Source organism: Moschus berezovskii, chromosome 1 (genome assembly GCF_049115385.1).
Source record: "Moschus berezovskii isolate FMDL1 chromosome 1, NW_MosBer_1.0, whole genome shotgun sequence".
In the NCBI taxonomy this organism is placed as follows: domain Eukaryota; kingdom Metazoa; phylum Chordata; class Mammalia; order Artiodactyla; family Moschidae; genus Moschus; species Moschus berezovskii.
The window spans coordinates 145,764,098-145,783,980 of NC_142460.1; the positions used below are offsets into that span (position 1 = coordinate 145,764,098).

The 19,883-nt window shown below is 41.2% G+C and overlaps 1 protein-coding gene across 2 annotated transcripts in view; it reads left to right on the forward strand.

Annotated features, from left to right (window-relative positions):
- The first annotated feature begins 711 nt into the window (after positions 1-711).
- Positions 712-19,883, forward strand: part of PLOD2 (procollagen-lysine,2-oxoglutarate 5-dioxygenase 2) — a 120,514-nt gene continuing 101,342 nt past the window's right edge. Inside the window, exon 1 of one of the 2 annotated variants that reach the window (XM_088840001.1) lies at positions 712-1,043. In XM_088840001.1, the coding sequence (XP_088696127.1) occupies positions 929-1,043 (115 nt within the window). In that variant the 5' untranslated portion in view covers positions 712-928. The remainder of the gene's footprint in view (positions 1,044-19,883) is intronic. The other variant, XM_088839998.1, reaches the window with a different exon arrangement.

Genomic DNA, 19,883 nt, shown 5'->3' on the forward strand with positions numbered 1-19,883 from the left:
CCGCAGGAGGATCTTGTAAGGCACAGCCCCAGGTTACACATGCTGGACTCTGATTCTGCAGGATTTACAAGCCATTACTGGAGAGAGTCTACGGCTCTCCTGGCGCGGGCAGAGGAAGAAGAAATGTTCAATGGACAATAAAAACTTTCGGTTTACAGAGTAAAGTAAAAACCGGGCCTTTCTTTCACAGGCTGTTGAAACTCGCCTGAGTTAATGGGGGTATGGGGTGAGTGTGGGTGTGTACATCTCCAGCGCTCAAGGCCTGGCGAGGTCCCACTCAGCCAGGATTACCGAGATTTGTAGTCGCTTCTGACCCGAGGGTAGGATCCAAATCCAGAGAACAGATTCGCGCACCCTCTGAGGCTACCGGGAAGCTCGGGTCCCTGGGGGAACGCAGAGTAGGGAGCGGGGAGCGCCGCCCGCCGGCCAGACTGCGGGCGTCTCCTCTCCGCCGCCGCAGGCCCACTCCCAAACCGAACTACAAGCTTCCTGGTTCCATCCAGAAGCCCTGCGTGAGCCTCCACACGTAGCCGCAGACGGCTCCTTAAATAGGTCGGAGTGGCGCAAACAATCCCAGACGTGGGGCTGGGGCAGGCGAGCCGAGGCGACCGCACGGTGCACGCAGCGGCGCAGCAGGTCAGCCGGCGGCCAATAGCCGGGGCGCAGCCCGCCCCGTCGCCTCCCCCTCGGGGAGGCTATAAGTCGCCCGCGGCGCCCGGGGCGCCCGCCGCCCTGTGCTTCCCAGACCGCCGGGTTTCCCGCGCCGCTCGCGTTACCGCCCGCCGGTCCCCCGCGCACACTCCGCCCGCCGGCTCCCGCCTGCTGTCCTCTACCCCGGGCGGACGAGGGGTCCCCGCTCTCGCGAGAAGTGCGCCGCGGCCGGGCGGCTGGGGTGCCGGAGCCCGCGCGGGCCCTCGAGGGGCCGAAGATGGGGTGGTGCGCTGTGAAGACGCAGCTGCTCCTGCTGCTGGCGGCGCTGGTTCTCCAGCCCTGGAATCCCTGCCTGGGTGCAGACTCGGAGAAGCCCCCCAGTATCCCCACAGGTGAGCGCTCCCGCGGGCCGCCCTGTCCCGCGGGGCTCGGCCGGATGGGTGGTTCATTCATCCGCTGGCCTTTCGCGTGGGGCCCGCCAGGTGAGTAGGTTGAGGGGGACCCGTCCCCCTCAAGTGCCCGGAGGTTGATTTGGAGCGAGGCTGTCCTTCCGCCAGGACCACCGAGGTGGGTGGGGCGGACTGCCCTTTCTTCCCAGCACCGCCCAGGTCTTCCCCAGAACTGAGCTCGGGCGGTGCTGGACCCGGGAGGAATGTACGAGCATCAGCCCTCATGGGCTCTTGGAATCGGAACCCGAGAGCTCACGAAGTTTACTTCAACACAAGTTGGGGATTTACTTCAACACAAGTTGGGGGTTTCCTTTTGGACTTGGAGGTCCCTGAGCGCCAACACCTTTCCTGCAACTTTCCTTTCTCCTCTTTTGCTGGAGTTGGCAGGATTTATCCTTACTGGACGAGGCGGTGCTCCCTCTGTGACCTAAACACGGGGCTCAGTGTACTTTCTGATTGATGGTGACACATTCCTTCCAGCGCCCCAGGAAGCTGCCGGTAACACCTGCCTCCTGCCAAAAACAACGCTCAAAAACCTTGGTTGTTTTCAGTAAGATGGCTTGGCTACCCAATACCTCCCTTCAGGCGGCAGCTTTCCTCCTTGGGGATTTGGAGGGGACGCTTCTCTTGCCTTTAGGCACATTCTCCTTTCAGAAGTTGGAACTGCAGTCCATAGTACAGTCAAGGTCATCTAAAACACAACTTTTTACATTTAGCAAGATTAAAGAGAACCTCACCACGTGTTCGTGGAAACATACTTTGCATCCATTTACAGCACATGAGATCCTTGGGCTTTTCCACTTTTGTCCTCTAACTCAGTGCTCTCTGAAATTAGATCTTGCGTTTAAAAGTCCTTCTGCTGTACTGCTTTTTTTAAAAAACAAAACAAAATAAGATCATTTTGTCTTTTTGGGGTAGGTGAGTAAATAGGGCTCTTTCTGTTTGAATTTTACTTAAGCACAAGGACAGAAATTTCTATTTTGGGTCTACATTCCGAAGTTGACATTTGGTGTAAAACCCAATCAGTCCATGTAAGCAATACCTTTGTTTTCATCTGTGTTTCAGAAAACTGCAGTGGAGTAAGTTGCCCATCTTTCTACATTCCTGTCAAACAACAAACAGTATGAGCTTTGTTAGCTTGAGAAACTTCAGCATTCAGATAGATTTTTGTCAGTTACAGGATACTTTCCTTTTTCTCAGGTACCTGGGATGGCTTCAAAATGAGTTTCCCAACCATTTGTGGTTCCTTTAAATTTTAACTAATTTTTTTTCATTATTTAAAAATTATCTTTTAGTGTAACATCTAGACAAGAAAATGCCTTCAGCAAACTTAGAAAAGGAGACAAAAAATAATTCCCAGGAAAATGACTTTCTTTGTTGAAATATCCAAAGAAACTTACTGGGAAATAAAATAACCTCTAAGGGTTTTGCTGCTTTTAGAGGGACCTCTTCAGCCTTTGCATATTTTATTTCACTTCATTCTCAGCACTCCTTACTTTTTATAGAAGGCATCTCTTTGTGGTTGCGTTTAGGTTTACATTCAAAATCATCTTGCTTTCCTAATTTGACTTTTAATTTCATGGAGGTGTACTGTAAAGTTTTAATGGATTGTAACATCGGAGAAGGCAATGGCAAGCCACTCCAGTACTCCTGCCTAGAAAATCCCATGGATGGAGGAGCCTGGTAAGCTGCAGTCCGTGGGGTCGCTAAGGGTCGGACACGACTGAGCGACTTCACTTTCACACATTGGAGAAGGAAATGGCAACCCACTCCAGTGTTCTTGCCTGGAGAATCCCAGGGACAGGGGACCCTGGTGGGCTGCTGTCAGTGGGGTCACACAGAGTCGGACACGACTGAAGTGACTTAGCAGCAGCAGCAGCAGCAACATCAGAGAAGGAAATTTCAGATATGAATGCTTTTTTTCAGAAAGTGACCACATAAAACCCACTGCTGAAATCTGAAGACTGGTTTTGGTGAGTGGGCATGGGAAGTTCAGAATCATATAAATTCAGAAATATATTGATTTGTAATAGGTGAAGCCAGCAGTTGCCAGTTTGATTATGAACTGTTGTATAAGTAAATGTGATAAGCTAATATATATAGATGGTACAGTGCTTAATAACATAGGGAGAATCATGGATTATGTTCCATTTTCTTTCTCAAATATTACAACTGAAAATTGCTTAATTGAAAACTTTATGTCAGTATCAAGCAAACTTCAGAACTCTGTGTTGTCTAGCTTACTCAATAGGTGGTGTTTAAGGAATACTTATCATCTCTAACCCCCTATTTTTGCCAATATATCCCAGCTAGCCATGAAGAAATAGATTAGAACAGGTCTTCTTTACATTTTGAACCAGATAACTATTTATTGTGGGAGACTACTCAGTGCATTTTACAATGTTTAGCAGCACCCTTTGTCTCTCCCTATTGGATACCAGGAGCACCCTTCTGCAGATGTGAATATGATATATGTCTCAAAATGAAAAATAATCATATGTCTTCCAAGGGACACAATTGCTCAGGATTGGGAACCATTGGATTAGACAAATCCATCTGTATTCAAGACCATGTGGTATTATAGTATTACTGGGATGATGTTAGCCACTCTAAACTTCCTTGGTGGCTCAGACAGTAAAGAATCTGCCTGCATTTCAGGAGGTCCCAGTTCAGTCCCTGGGTCAGGAAGATCACCTGGTGAAGGGAATGGCAACCCACTCCAGTATTCTGGCCTGGAGAATCCCAGGGACAGAAGAGCCTGGTGGGCTACAGTCCATGGGGTCGCAAAGAGTTGGACATGACTGAGCGACTAATGCTTTCTTTTGGAAACAAATATTTGTAGTGATTTTCAATTTTTCCACTGTAGTAGAGAATATACTGTTCGAATCACATTAATCAGTTTTTGGACTATAGTTTTTCCTAGCTTTGATGCTGTGTGTTAACCGAGGTTGAAAATACTGCTTTTTGTTCTCTTGACTGAGAGTTCTGCTGTGTACTGCATTCATTCTTGTTTGATTGCCACTTTATTCTCAACATTGAAAGACTCTGAATAAGGATTTGGTTAAAAATAATCATTTTCTCCTAGAATCATTTATAGGAATTTTGCCTTAAAATTTTATTTCCATGGGAGCTTTTGAGGCAAAACCCTCCTAATGAGTGTCAGCATTTCAAGTTCATTCCCTAATTTATGTTTCCTGCACTTTTTTGCCTTCTCAGTGAGATGAGAAAGCAGTGGATGTATTCCTGCCAAGGATTTGTAATCAGGCCTCCAGAGCTGGATCAACATTTTGTGTGTTTTTTAAGGTACCTTGACCATCCGTGGTCTAAATTGGGCAGAAACCAAGTTTTAGGGAAAAATGGAGGAAGTGGTTTCAGATGTTTCTGTCAAGACCAGTATTTTTCAAGCATGTTCATTTATAAACTCTTTAATTTACCCTGGCACATTCATGGAGGAAAGGGAAGGTTGTCCCTATCTGCTGATGTAAACTGGCAATTTACGGGGTGGAGAGGAAAAGACCAAGGTCCCAGAGAAACCTCCAGAAGAAGAGAGGGAGGCTTGTCCTCTGTGTACTTTCTGTGTCCTGGTTTCCAGCCACATAGAATGACCAGCCTCTGCCTTGCGTTCATATAAAAATAGACATATGAAACAACTTGGGAGAATGAGAGGACCAGAGATGAAAATGAAATTAAGGTATCCTTTTCTACCCATCACATTGACTAAAGCATTTAAAAAATAAACTCTCATTACACCAACTGTTGTGAGGATGAAGTTTTAAACTGTTAATGGAAGCACGGCACCTTTGGAGAAAATTTAGTAACATCTGTTGGAATTGAGAATCCGCATATCCTATAACCCTAGATGTACATGTACATGTCTCTCAAATTTGTGGCTGTTCTCCTTGAAATTCTGTTCTTTATTTAAATCTAGCTCCTAAGAAATTCTTCCCCCTACTATTTTTTTTTTGCTGTCTTTCTAACTTCTTAATGCTGTTGATTTATACAAATCATATCTGCTTTGTAAGATAGATGTTTATGTTTAATAAATGATACATTCTTTGGCCTAAGGGTTGAGTCTTATTCCTTTTTATGCTCCTCATACTACCTTTCCTGTTCTTTTAACACAGAAGATTCTCAGTTAATGTTTGTTATGTTTCAGGCCACCTTGGATAATTATGAAAAGTGGCATGCAGTCAATGGGATTGTTTGCTGTTTCTTTCCCTGGGGTTTTAACTAAATTCACTTTCTCTCCCTGGGACCCACACACCATCATGATCAAGGAACTTACCCATGAAACGTCAAGCTAGGCCTTGTTTCTGAACAAGTTTTTGGCAACTCTCCTCCACATGTGGCGTCTTTTGCTCTACCTGCCTTTTTCAATGTAAAATCACACTTTCAAAAATACTTTCAGGTGGTTGGATACCATGATCCTCTTATAGACAGTGAAATGAACATTTGGATGTTGTGTCATTTGTAGAAGATCAGATGGCTGAAAGCAAATGAAGAGGGCTTCTTCCCTTTCTTCAGGCCACACTCTATGTCTTTCCTGACCATTGTTGTGTTAGACTTTTGAGACCTATGGGAAAAACATAGAAACTGGGCATCAGAGATCTGAAAGAAGCAAAAGGGCCACTTTGCTAAAGAGCCCTAATTTGTAGGTTTGTGTAAATGGAGGGGCAAGGGACAGACAGAGCCTAATGGAAACCTTTTGCTGATACTTGTAGCAAACTACAGCCCATGGGTCAAATCCAGTGAACTGTTAACAGCTACTTGCTTTTGTACGGCTAGTGAGCTAACGATGGCTTTCATATTTTAAAAAAAGCTGAAAAAATATCAAAAGAAAAATAGCATATCATGACATGTAAAAGTTATAAGAAATCCAGTATTCAGGTCCATAAAGATTTATTGGCTAAAAGCCACATTCATTCATTAACATATCATCTGTGCCTGCCCTGGTGCCACAAGGCAGAGTGGAGTGGTGTTTGTCACAGAGGCTGTATGGCCTGCAAATTCGAAATTATTTCCTCAGGTCCTGTACAGAAACCCTTTGCCCATTTTTAGGAAGCGATGTTCCCACTTAAGTCATGTCTTCTGCAGATCTGCTGTTCCCCTTGGAAAGAGTCGGATTGTGGACAGTAGCAGTTGGCTCTGGCATTTGAGAGGGCTGTTTCTCATTTTAGACTTCACCACTGATTTCTGTGGCATTTTGAATTCAAACAGAGAGCTTCTCTGTTACATCTTTTTAAACCTGGCGCTCGATGCTCACTAGACATGTACTTTGGTGTAAATAGTGTGCTTATGATGCAAAATGAATAAACACTGATGTCCAGTTGGAAAGGAGATGCATATTTCTTCTTCGGAGCTTGTGTGTGTTCTAGAAACTTGGTCTAGAAACTTGGTTATGAATTTGTGGCTTCATTCCTGGGAGGAAATATTTAGCACATTTTTCAATGAGTATTCTCCTTCAACCATTGCTATAAAACTGAGGCTAAACTGAGAAATTGCTGCTTTTAAAATGACAGATATTTCCTTTTACATTTTACTTCTTTGCATTTGCTGCAGTGTTTGCCTCACTAAACTAAAATAACAGAACTAATTTTCACAATTGAGATTTTAATTAGCCAAGAAATAGTTATGCAGAGGAGTAGAATTATAAATAGTGTATTATGATTTGTTGTCATTATGCTACTTACTGTCTTTTTAAAAACTGAAACATAGTTGATTTGCTACTTACAGTCTATTATGTTGCAACCTGTGTTTGGTTATGGTGCTACTGAGTTTATTACTACCCTCTTAGCTGTGTCACAAGAGTGCTCCTTTAAAAAATACTGATTATAATAAAATAAAAATTACACAAAACTTAAATAAGTTTTAATGTTTCCCATTCAGGATAACTTTTTTTAAAACAAGATTCCAAGACTGGAGATATGTTATTTCATACTTGGGGAAAAAAATTCCATTTCATGTTTGCTTCTGTGTATTAAAAGAAGCGAATCAACATCTGTAAATGATTTTGATTTATTTTTTAAATATAAATCTCTTAAAAAAACTTATTCAGGTAAGTGCATTTACATATTTAGTTAACTAGATGGATTGATAAGTATTTTTCAGGCCTTAGTTATGTTCACTAACATATTGTATATTGTAGCAGTTTTGGGAAAATAACAATCATTTTTTTATTCTGATTGAAATATGAATGTATCTCCTGCCTTAAATTTATTTCTTAAAAAAAGATGTGATTATTTGTGAAGATGCTTAATTTGTTAGTGTGGACATTTACTTTGTTTACTGTTTATATTCTGCTACAAAACAGTTTGATTTAAAATTTAGTTTGTATAGGATTGGAATTACATTTTATTTAGTTAGGGAGAAAATGTTGAATGAATGGTGAATAGACAATCCTTACTTTATAATCAAAATCTTCACTAGAAATAGAAGAAAGCACATGGCAATTTCTTGCTTGTTATTGTTAATACATTCTAAAAATTTTTAATACAACTAAGAATTTTCAAGGATATACAGCTAAAATGAGGGGGCTAAATGGTCAGGAAAAGTGCGTCTAGCAAACATGATCGAATTTATAAAATGGGATAGAGTTATAATTAAAACTCATTTGTTATGTTGACTTTAATATTACTTTTATTATTTTGAATGCATAAGATGACCTGGTGTTACTACACTAAACGATCATCTGCTCATTTACTTTAGGGTTACATACTCAAATTTTTACAAGGAATTCTGTTTATTTTTCTAGTTACTGCTAATCTATTTCAACATTTCTTCCACAGAGAGAGAGAGGATTTTCCTCTGGTTAAAGTGCTGTGGTTCTACGTTTCTAATGATGTGAATATTATACAGTAAAGATTCTTATGGCAGGAAGTAACTTGCAAGCATACACAATTTTCATTGCTCTCATCACCAGCCCCAGTCAGACCCAGACTTTCAGGGGCACTAAGGAGACATTGAATATGTATCATGTCATGCAGCGTCACTCTGCAGGCACAGCAGCAAGTGGAAGAAATACGTGGAATTCTGGCAGCCTTGAATTCCTGATTCTGGGACATTGTTCAGAAAAAGCCCCAGAAACTCTGCATCTTAGTTCCAGAGACCACAGAGCCCCAGCACAGAGCCAGTGTCCCATCAGTGAGGCTCTGTCATAGACTAGTCAGTTTTACTGGTTTGAAGCTACAACTTTTATAGAGCCTGGGTTGCTAATTACTTATAGGTGCTACATACGTGGCTAGCATATAATTAACCAGAGACTTATTAATATGTCTTTTGTTACCCAAATGTTATTGACTGGAAACATTTCAATATTCATTTACATAACAAATTGCTGGCCACAGGCATTGATTCCTGCTTCAATCCCCCTGTTCAGTAATGTGCCAGGAAGGAAGCCATTTACTTTTAGATTTTTAAAATGTATTCTCAAACTGATTCTTTAAACATTTAATCCTTTCTTCCTGGGTCTAGGAGTATACTATGCCAAAGAAAAAAAGCAAATATATTAATCAAATTAATTTCTTTTTTTTTTAGTTACCTGGTTAACAGTTTACAGGCAGAAAGATTCAAATGACCTCCCTAATTCAATTCCCTGGGGAAGTCCTACAGTGCTGCTCTGCAGATCGCAAGCCCTCTGATGGGATTTTCCAGTCCTGCCTAAGACAGCTCTGAGGCCTCTTGTCTTCCAAGGCTCTCTGCTTCCCCGCTCTCCTGCGCTAACCTCACTGGGTCTTTTCAGGGCCTCCAGCTGGCACCGAAACTGTGACCAGAGTGCCTTGTTCATCCAGAGCCTCTGAAATTCCTGTCGGCCACGTCTAGAGAAGGACAATTCTCCTTTTCTTCTTAGTTTAAACAGGGTTGGAATTTTTTAAACAGTGACTTTACTAGGTAACCAAGAGCAAAACAAAACAAAACGCCAAACTGGAAAATCACCAAAAGCAAAGCAATGAACACACAAAGTAGAGACTCACATTTCTTGCCCTATTATGACTTTAGTTAAAGACCTGCATACCTGGCACATCCTTAGGGATTTATAGATTATGTGTCTTTGCTCAGCTTTTCTTTCTCCACTCTTCCATCCCAGTTCTCAGTTCTTCTCACCGTTTTATTTTACCCATACAGATCTTTCTTTTCCAGGGTTGGAATCCACAAAGTCCATACTTAGATAAGTGTTATTGTTGTTCAGTTGCTAAGATGTATCCAACTCTTTGCAACCCCATGGACTACAGTGCCCCAGGCTTCCCTGTCCTTCATTATCTCCTGGAGTTTGCTCAAACTCATATTCATTGAGTTGGTGATGCCATCCAACCATCTCATCCTCTGTCGCCCTCTTCTCCTCCTGCCCTCAATTTTTCCCAGCATCAGGGTATTTTCCAATGAGTCGGTTCTTTGCATCAGGTGGCCAAAATATTAAGTTGTGAGATAATAAAAAATATACATTTAGTTTGGTCTCTACTCCCCTCTTCCTGCTAATATTTGGTCTTTGAGCCTGGTTTCTGACACAAAGCTCCTAAAAACCCTTGTAATTTCCTGAGTGATAATAGTGTAAGAGTGTCTGACACAGAGTTCCTGTATCTCTTGGAATTTCCTGGGTGATAGGAGCATCTTTTGTTCTAATGAGATAACTCCTGGTGGGCTCATGAATGGGGCTGGTCACTAGAAAGACCAGACCATGATTAGAAACTTGGAACTTTCAGCCCTACCCCTCCATATTCTGGAAAGAGAGAATATTTCGAAAACCAGTTAATAATTGACCTTGCCTATGGGATGAAGCCTCTATAGAGATCCCCAAAGTACAGCATTTGGAGAGCTTCTGAACCTTGGAATGTATCTACAAGCCAGGAAGGTGGTGTATACCTGACTCCATGGGGACAGAGGCTCCCGCCCTTGGGACCCTGTAGACCTTCATCTCTTAGGCCCTGTGTATCTCTTCATCTTGCTATTCCTTTGTATCCTTTAACACATAGCTTTTGTAATAAATTGGCAGTAGTAAGTCAACTATTTTCCTTGGTTCTGTGAGCCATGCTAGCAAATTACTGAGCCCAAGGAGAGGAGTCCTGGGAACCTCTGATTTGTAGCAAAGTCAGGCAGAAGTTGTGGGTAACCTGGGATCATTCTGCTTGTGATGGTATCTGAAATGGGAATACTTATGGGACTGAGTCCTTAACCTGTTGGGTCTGTGCTAATTATGGTTAAATCGAATTGAATTCCAGGACACCCAGGTGACGTGGGAGAAAGGGTCTGTGTGGGTGACAATTAATATTTGAAAATTTAATTCAGTGAGTATTAATTGAATGTCGAGTCTGTGTTCTGAGTTGCCTTATGTGGAGGAAAAGTAGAAAACCATGAAAAACAAAAAGCGCGTCAGGCTCAGTCTGGTTCAAAGCTGCTTACATGGAAAATAATGCATATTAAAACTGAACAAATCAAAGGGGCACTTATGATGAAGTCTGGCTTGTTGGAAGACCATAGACATCTGGGAATCAGGAAACCTACATCTAAGTTCCAACCCTTTCCCTCACTAACAGCCAGTTACTTTTCCTCTCCAGACTTCTTTGTAATGGATGCTTTCTCTAGCTCTTTTATTTGATGTTTTGAAATTCTAAATGTCAGGATGTGTAGTGGAGACAAAGTGCCTCAGGAGTCAGAAAGAGGCCTCAAGGAAACTCAATATTTTTGTTAGGCCAAAGAAAGCATAGATACAAAGTTGTTTGTATTTTAAGATTTTAATTATTCTGTCAGAGGCTGGATTTAGGCTTTGATATTGTGTTTTTCCTAATTAACTTTTGAGTTAGAGGTAAGTAAGTAAGGTCAAGAATAATTAGAATTAAATTTACATTTAAAAATATTCCAAGTGTTTCAGTATGAGAGGAGAAAACAATCTGGTGTTTATATGAAGCTGTTTTCCATCTTCTGAGGAGAATCATATATTCCACAGTACATTTAAATACTGTAAACTGTTTTTAAGGGCTTCACAGGTGGCTCAGTGATAAAGAATCAGCCTGCCAATGCAGGAGATGCAGGAGATACGAGTTTCATCCCTGGGTTGGGAAGATCCCCTGAAGAAGGAAATGGCAACCCACCCCAGAATTCTTGCCTGGGAAATTCCATGGTCCATGGAGTGGCAAAGAGTTGGACATGAGTGAGCACACACAACTGCTTTAAAAAATAACTGTATTTCTCTGTTTCAGTCCTAAGTCCTGTTGATTTACAAAAATGATGCTGGTAACTCCTTTGAAGTTGAAATTTGTTTTTTTAATGAAATATGCTGTTTAAGAATTGGAAGTGCTTCTCCAAATTGTTGTGTAACACTTAATCAAATCAACTAGATCTACTTTTTTGAAGCATAAAATATCTTTAAAATATGATTGCATTTAGTAAACGTGAAGTGAAGTCTCACAGTCGTGTTTGACTCTTTGTGACCCGATGGACTGTAGCCTACCAGGCTCCTCCATCCATGGGATTTTCCAGGCAAGAGTACTGGAGTGGGTTACCATTTCCTTCTCCAGGGGATCTTCCGGACCCAGGGATAGAACCCAGAGCAGGATAAACAAAAAGAAAATCAGCTCATGGGAGCAAAGCTTTTGTATGCATTGTGTGTGTGTATGCATAGTGTTTGCTACTCACAGTAATAACTCTTTTAAAAAATATATATAATTTTATTTGTTGGCTGTGCTGGGTCTTTGTTGCTGTGTGGCATTTTTCTCTATTTGCAATGAGCGAGTCCTACTCTCCAGTTGCAGTATGTGGATTTCGTAAGGTGGTGGCTTCTCTTCTTGCAGAGCATGGGTTCTGGGCCCTGTGTTTTAGTAGCTGTGGCATGTGGGCTTGGTAGTTGTGGCTCCCAGGCTCCAGAGCATAGGCTCAGTAGTTGTGGCACATGGGCTTAGTTGCTCTGTGACATGTGGGATCTTCCTGGATCAGGGATTGAACCCTTATCCCCTGCATTGGTTGGTGGATTCTGCACCACTGAGCCATCAGGGAAATCCTGAGGTAATTAATAAACCTTGAGAATGGAGTAGAAATTTGGAATCCCATTTGATCTGGACTTTTCTTTGATGTATTGTTCAATCAGTGTCACAGTAATGTGTTTGCACCCCTGGAATGGAACATGTCTAGTAAGTAATGCAGTCTTAGACCCAGACTGTGGAGGAGATGGTGGTGCCCTTTGCATTTTCTCTTTTTCTGCCTTTTTTTCCCTACAGCTGTAGATGGATTTTATGTAAATTGAAGGAAGCAGTTCAAAGAAAACAATTGGATGGGAAAGAGGGTGGCTTAGTTTTGAAAACATACAGTTGTTACCTTTTTAAATGTAAGATTATAAAAAGATCACAGAAATATTTAATCTGGGTGTTGTTTTTCGAGACTAACTGTGATTTATCAAATAAACAGGTATGTTTACCTGTTTAGCAGATGTTTCTCCTGGAGAGTAGGTAAGGTTGAAGAAAAGTCTGTTTCATTAAAATAATTAACCTTCATATTATTATAAAATAGTTGATATATTCATGTCTCTCAAGTAGAAGCATGAGATTTTTCTGCAGGGTATATAATCCTGAATAGCCCAGTCTTTCTTCTCCATAGCAAGTCCCCGAATGACTCATTACACCAGTGACAGCAGCACTGTGGCGGGTTACAGTTTATGGCTGAGTGGGTAGGGAAGGTTTTTTAGGTTGAGATAAAAGATAACCTAAGAAGCTTATTTTTGCCATGCCCTCCTCCAGGGGATCCTCCCAACCCAGAGATCGACCCCTCGTCTCTTACATCTCCTACATTGGCAGGCAGGTTCTTTACCACTGGGAAGTCCCCAAAAGATAAACTAAGAAGCTTATTTTAAACCATATATGTAAACCTAAGAAATGGTCACAATGGACAGTTATATCTCCTTTTCTAAAATTGAATTTAAATTCTTCATTGATGTAAGGTATGACTTTTTCTTAAGTGTCAGAAGGGTGCATGTTTGAATGAGTTTAGAGCATATCTGAATTGTAGAAAATCCTTGTGAAAAATGAGTCTTACTGTGTGAAGAGGGGTCTTACTGTGTGATAGGAGGTGGAGGCGACATGGAGAAGAGAACATGAAATTGCTTGCGGGTCTGTTAGAAAATTATATGATATGTGATTCTAATGGGTTCAGGCACTGAGTTCAGAAATACCTGAAAGTGCCACTGCTTCAAATGCTGTCAGAGGGGAAATTTGCTTGTGTAAAATTGGACATGCCCTAAATGGAAATATAGGTTTGAATAGTTTCCTATGAGGAATTTGTTTACCTGGATAGCAAAGCATGTCGTATTAACCTTAATAGACTGTACATCCCAGCCATTGTTGCTGTCTGTGATTCTGAGGCTGCAGTCCTGTGTGCATGGTTCCTGGTGGGTTGTGCACACTGACAGTGCAGTACTGGATTTGCTTTACATTTGATCACGAGGAATTCGCTGGTTGCTGTGGTGACTGGCAGAGGTTCAGAAACCTAGACACTGTTACTCTGTGTTGCCATCCGTGGGTGTGTTCCATGGTGGAAGAAATTGCTTCACATTTCTTGAAGTTACTGATAAATTGAGGTGCAAGTCCGTTGTGCTTTGAATTATCTGGAAAGCTGTATTGGTCCCACTTTCAATCTAAATATATTATTAAGAATTTGAGGAAGATACTAGTTTGCCCTTCAAACATTGTGGGTCAATTGCAAAGGGGTTATAGAAGGGAGGTTTGCTTTCTGAATACAGCCAAAGAGGGTTCACCATTCAGGAAGGGGCTGCTGCTGCTGCTGCTGCTGCTGCTAAGTCGCTTCAGTCTTGTCCGACTCTGTGCGACCCCATAGATGGCAGCCCACCAGGCTCCCCCGTCCCTGGGATTCTCCAGGCAAGAATACTGGAGTGGGTTGCCTAGACACTTCCAAATGGGAGTTAAAGGTATGTATGAGCTTGCCTGACTTACTGGGACAAATGATTTATTTTAAGGCCAGATATTCATAACTGATTGTATGCTAATTATGAAAGATGCCCTCTGGACAGTATAGGATAATGCTAAGGAGATGGGTTTTGGTATCAATCCATATTTAAAGTCCGTGTCTGCCACTTATTTGCTGATTGTCCTGGGAAGAAGTTACTTAACCTCTCTAAATCATAGTTTAAAATGGTAATTGCCTTCTGCATTTGACTTGAGGATTAAATATGCTAATACCAGTGAAAGGCTTAGCACAGAGTCTACAAACAGAAATTGCTCAAGTGCTACTAGCTAAAATGTATTATTTTAAAGAGTGCAATTCCCATTAACATTATTTAAAGTGGAGCATATGATGCATGAAATGAATTCTTTTATTCTGATTGATAATGGAAAGGAAAGTGTAGGCTTTCAGTTAATACTAGAAAATAAGTTTTAACAAGTTAAGCTATAAAGACAACTTTTTCCAGGGGAACCCAAAGGAAATAAATAAGTTTAGCAGTATAGTTTCTTGGGTGATATTTTTTGATTATTTACTCGAATTCAGAATTTTGAAGTCACTTTTCCTTATTTCTCTTAACCTTGATATTCAGATATGTTGAATTTTAACCACTATTTTTTATCTCTCTGTTTTTTTGTTTGTTTGTTGCTTGTTTCATCTGTAGTGGAAAGCATATATGTATATATTTAAATATCTCAAACAGATAAGGCTTTTCTTTTTTTAGACATAGTCTTAAAGCTATTATCACACTCAACAGACATTCCATCATATTGTCTAATACTTATTCAAGTTCACTTTTGCTCCCTGTTCTCCAAACTGGCTTTTAACAGTTGATTTATTTGGTCAGGATCCATCAATTTCTCCTAAACACCCCTTCAAGCTATCATCTTAGTCTGTAGTCCAGACTACAGATCTGGATTCTGGCAGCTTGAAGGCCAAATTCAGCCTGCCTACTGTTTTGCAGAAAACTTGAACTAAGTCCCGCGTTTTTAAAATCAGGAAAATTTACTTAAAAGTCTGAAACTTATTTCTCTTGGGATGGGTGGGACGGGGAGGAGACTTGGAGATCTTGGATTTGCCCTCCCACAGGGCAGATGATGATAGCTGGCTGGTGCTGAGGGGCTCCCCCTGAAGATGGTACTTGTGTACTCCTGTTCACCATAGCTTCCCCGCTGCCCCCGGTCCCTGCCCCCCCACCCCCAGCCTCTTCAGTATTTATTGTGTGTCACGACTCCAGGTCTGGGTAACACCACAGAATGAGATAGTTATACTTGCTTCTTAAATTGTTAAATCGTTGTTGCTAGGTCATGTCTGACTCTTTGCAACCCCATGGACTGTAGCCCACCAGGCTCCTCTGTGCATGGGATTCCCCAGGCAAGAATACTGGAGTGGATTGCCATTTCCTTCTCCAAGGGATATTCCTGACTCAGGGATTGAACCTGGGTCTCCTGTATTGGCAGATGCTTTACTGGTAGTTTGAGTCATCAGTGAAGCTCTTATCTTGCCTCATCTTTCCATACTAATCTTTCTCAAGGCTTGTAGCTTTCAACTGGGGATTTTTTTTTTTTTTTCTCCCTCCATGGGATGTTTGGTAATGTCTGGTGACATTTTTGATTGTCTTGAGTGATGGGTGCTACTGGCATCCTGTAGGTAGATATCAGGGATGCTGCTAAAATATCTGACAGTGCACAGCACAAGATAATTGTATATGCTTAGGCGCTCATTCATGTCAGACTCTTTGCAATCCCAGGGACTGTAGCCTGCCAGGCTCCTGTTTGTGGGATTCTCCAGGCAGGAATACTGGAGTGGGTACCATTCCCTTTTTCAGGGAATTCAAGAGAATTACTTGGCCCCAAACGTCAGTAGAGCCAAGGCTGAGAAACTCTGCTCTAGTCTAATGGCACATTTCCAATTTTACTGCCTTTTTTAGAAACTTCCTGTGCTGTCCCTATTTCCAAATGTGCTTATCATTGTTTCCCAATTTTCACTTGATAATGCATACTTAGACTCCTTAATCTAGCGAAGATACCATGATTTTATCTTTTATAAAGTCATTTCTGTTTTTCCAGTTTCTTCGCACTGTCAAAAGCCAGTGTAACATTTTTTTTCAATTTTAAATGTTGTATTTTTTGACCATACCACAGACATGTGGAATTTTAATTCCCCAACTGGGGATCAAACCTGTGTCTGTGCAGTGGAAGCCTGGATTCTTAGCCGCTAGACCATAAGTGAAGTTCCCTCTACTTAACCTGTTCAAGGCTTTGGTTTTGTCCGTTCATGTGTTTTATGACAGTTTTCCATATTATTCTCCAGAAATTATCTTATTAGAACTGGGAACTTCAAAAAAATTGATTTATTTTAATTGGAGGATAATTGTTTTGCAATATTGTAGTGGTTTTTGCCATACATCGCCATGAGTCAGCCATAAGTACACATGTGTCCCACCATCCTGAACTGCCCCTCCCACATCCCTCCTGACTCCATCCCTCTGAGTTGTCCCAGAGCATTGACTTCGAGTGCCCTGCTTCATGCATCAAACTTGCACTGATCATCTATTTTATATATGGTAATATACATGTTTCAATGCTGTTCTCTCCAATCATCCCACCCTCACCTTCTCCCATATAGTTCAAAAGTCTGTTTCTTACATCTGTGTCTCTTTTGCTGCCTTGCATATAGGGTCAGCATTAGCCTTTTCCTAAATTCCATATATATATACATTAATATACTGTATTGGTGTTTCTCTTTTGGATTTACTTCACTCTGTATAATAGGCTCCAGTTTCATTCACCTCATTAGAACTGACTCAAATGCAGTCTTTTTTTATACCTGAGTGATAAAATGGTAACCCACTCCAGTATTCTTGCCTGGAGAATCCCATGGACAGAGGAGCCTGCAGTCCATAGGGTCTCAAAGAGTCAGACACAACTGAAGCGACTTAGCATGCAATACTCCATTGTGTATATGTACCACAACTTCCTTATCCATTCGTCTGCTGATGGACATGTAGGTTGCTTCCATGTCCTAGCAATTGTAAACAGCACTGCAGTGAACACTGAGATACTTGTGTCTTCAATTCTGATTTCCTCGGTGTGTATGCCCAGCCGTGGGATTGCTGGGTCATATGGCAGTTCTATCTCCAGTTCTTTAAGGAATCTCTGCACTGTTCTTTGTAGTGGCTGTACCAGTTTGCATTTAGAACTGGGAACTTAAAAATTTTTTTTCATGTATTTATTTGTGGCTGCACTGGGTCTCCATTGCTGCATCCGGGCTTTCTCTAGTTGTGGTGTGAGGTCTTCTCATTGTGGTGGCTTCTGTCGTTGCAGAGCACAGGCTCTGAGTGCATGAGCTTAGTAGTTGTGGTTCACGGGCTTAGTTGCCCCAGGGCATGTGGAATCTTCCTGGACGAGGAATCAAACCCATGTCCACTGCATTGGCAGGCGGATTCTTAACCACTGGGCTACCAGGGAAGTCCAGAACTGGAGACTTTCTTAAAAATGATCTATTTTAACACTTTCTTTCACTACTGTTTCTGTTTCTCCAATCCAAGAAACTGCATCTGGGGAAATTAGATGCTATATACAAGGTGTATCCTAGTTTCTTGTTCCCCTCTCTGTGCTGGGCTCCTGTAATATTACTTGCCAGCTTATAATCTGTTACTTATTTGGAGATTTAGTATGTTATTCTCAGCCTCTTCATGTGAACTGACTTCATATACTCAGCTGGGTTTTAAACTGCAGGAGTACAGAGACACTATCTCTTATTGCTGGTACCACGTCTGTGAATTGCTGTGCCTCAGAGCTTGAAGTCTCTGGAAGTTTCTTTGCCTTTAGGCCTTACAGAAGGGTAGTCAGACAACACATGTCACATCAGTCACAACTAACGAGGCAAGTGGGCACCTGTGTTTGCCAGTGCTCTCTGTTCAGGAGAGAGAGGCCAATCTAGATGTATTGAGCAGGAGGTGATTTGACAAAAGTAATTATGGAGTTGCACAACTGTTGAAAAGGCTGAGCCTCCAGCCTTGACTTCTGGAACAGCAGAGAGCTGACCAAGCTAAGAGGTTACTATCTCATTTCCAACTGGGGGGAAGCAGAAGGCCTCCATTAGAACTACTGAGGCATGAATATGTGGCTATCAATGGCATCCCGGGATCAGGAGGCTGCCTCCGCTGACTTGTGCACTGGAAGCTGGTGACTAGACTCTAGAAAGCAGAATTCAACCATTGCCTCAGCTGCATACCTATCTGTGTCTCTCCCTCCCACTCTTGCTTCACAAAGTGGAACACTGAGGTCGGGTGACCCCATGTCTTCCTGACTGTGTTTACCAATAGAAATGGCCAGAAATGGTGGGAAGCCCATCTGTCTTCCAAATTTCATAGTAACGTGTCTGAAAAGAGGGGCATGTTTTTCATCTAGAAGCTTAGCTGCAAAGGAGTTGGGGAAATGTAGCTTTAATAGTTATTTTTTCCATAACTTACCTCAGTAATTGTTCTCTTTGAAGCTTGAGAAATCATTCAAAAGTTTTAGAAATTTATATCTTTTTGATAGTAGAAATGAAAGTGTGGGCTCATCATTACGTGAAACACAGGCTCAGCTTCTTAAGAAGGGCTCTCTTATAAAGTTTGAAGATTATTACTTTCCTAAATTTCAACAATTACTGAAGATAGTCATGGAAAAATGAAATAAAGCCATAAAATAAAGGTAAGTAATTAATAGGGATTTATCTCCCCTCGCCCTACATTTTTAGGCCAGCCCAGTGGTTCCTAGCTTATGGGGGAACAATGTAGTGTAGCTATCTCTAATCTCTAACATTTTGCAGTATTTGTTTCACTTTCAGCTATTTATTTTTATTTTCTAGTCCTTTCATCTTATAGTACACCCTGTTAATTTCAGTAAGTATTTAGCTGGCTAAAGTGTCTTTTCTGAGATGAAACAACAGGGACTTACTCAAGGCTTCTGGAATTTGCAAAGGTCAAGAGATAATGGAAAAATTCTAGCTCATTTAGGAAGGAAGGATTTTATTTGACACCACTTGTAAAGTATTCATGAAAGCAAAAGTACAAAAAAAAAAAAAAAGCCCCCAAACCTTTGTGAATCACCTTAGCTACTCTTCATAATTATACATTTATTTTTAGTGATTTTTATTGAAAGCTTTGTTTTCATTTAACACTTTTTTACATTTGTAGTTTCTCTGCTCAGAGCAGAAGCTATAAATAGGCTTGTGGCTGAAAGTTCTGCTGAGCAAATCTACAGAAGATTATCTTACATTAAAATTATAAGTTGGTTTTCCTCAAAATTTCTTAGAGTTGGGACATGCAAATGTGTTTCATTTTAGTCAACTTTTCTAGGTTCTTTCCAACTGCCTATGGCATTTATTTATTTTTAAATTATATTTGTTTTGCTTATCACTTGTGACAATTTGCTTGTCATTTGTGGCAATAAATGGCATATTAAAAAAATTACATTTGTTTTGTATCACTGTGACAATCTTGTGTACATACTCTTAAGGGTTAAAATGAACAAGCAAACAGAACTAGATTGGAAATGGCTGGGTTTGGTTAATAATTACATATGTAGGTTTAATATGCTACCATGGGAGTTATAGCTTTTTGGTTGTGTGTATGTTTAAATGAAACACTTCAAAACTTTTCACTTGAATTTTGATGAAGATAAAAATAAACCTTTGGTGCAACTGGGTTTATTTTGATGACATGTGCCCAATACTATAACGTATGCACAGTGTGCAGTCAGTTTAGCCTTCCAGTTGAGCTATTTCAATTTTGAAAGATGATGCTGTGAAAGTGCTGCACTCAATATGCCAGCAGATTTGGAAAACTCAGCAGTGGCC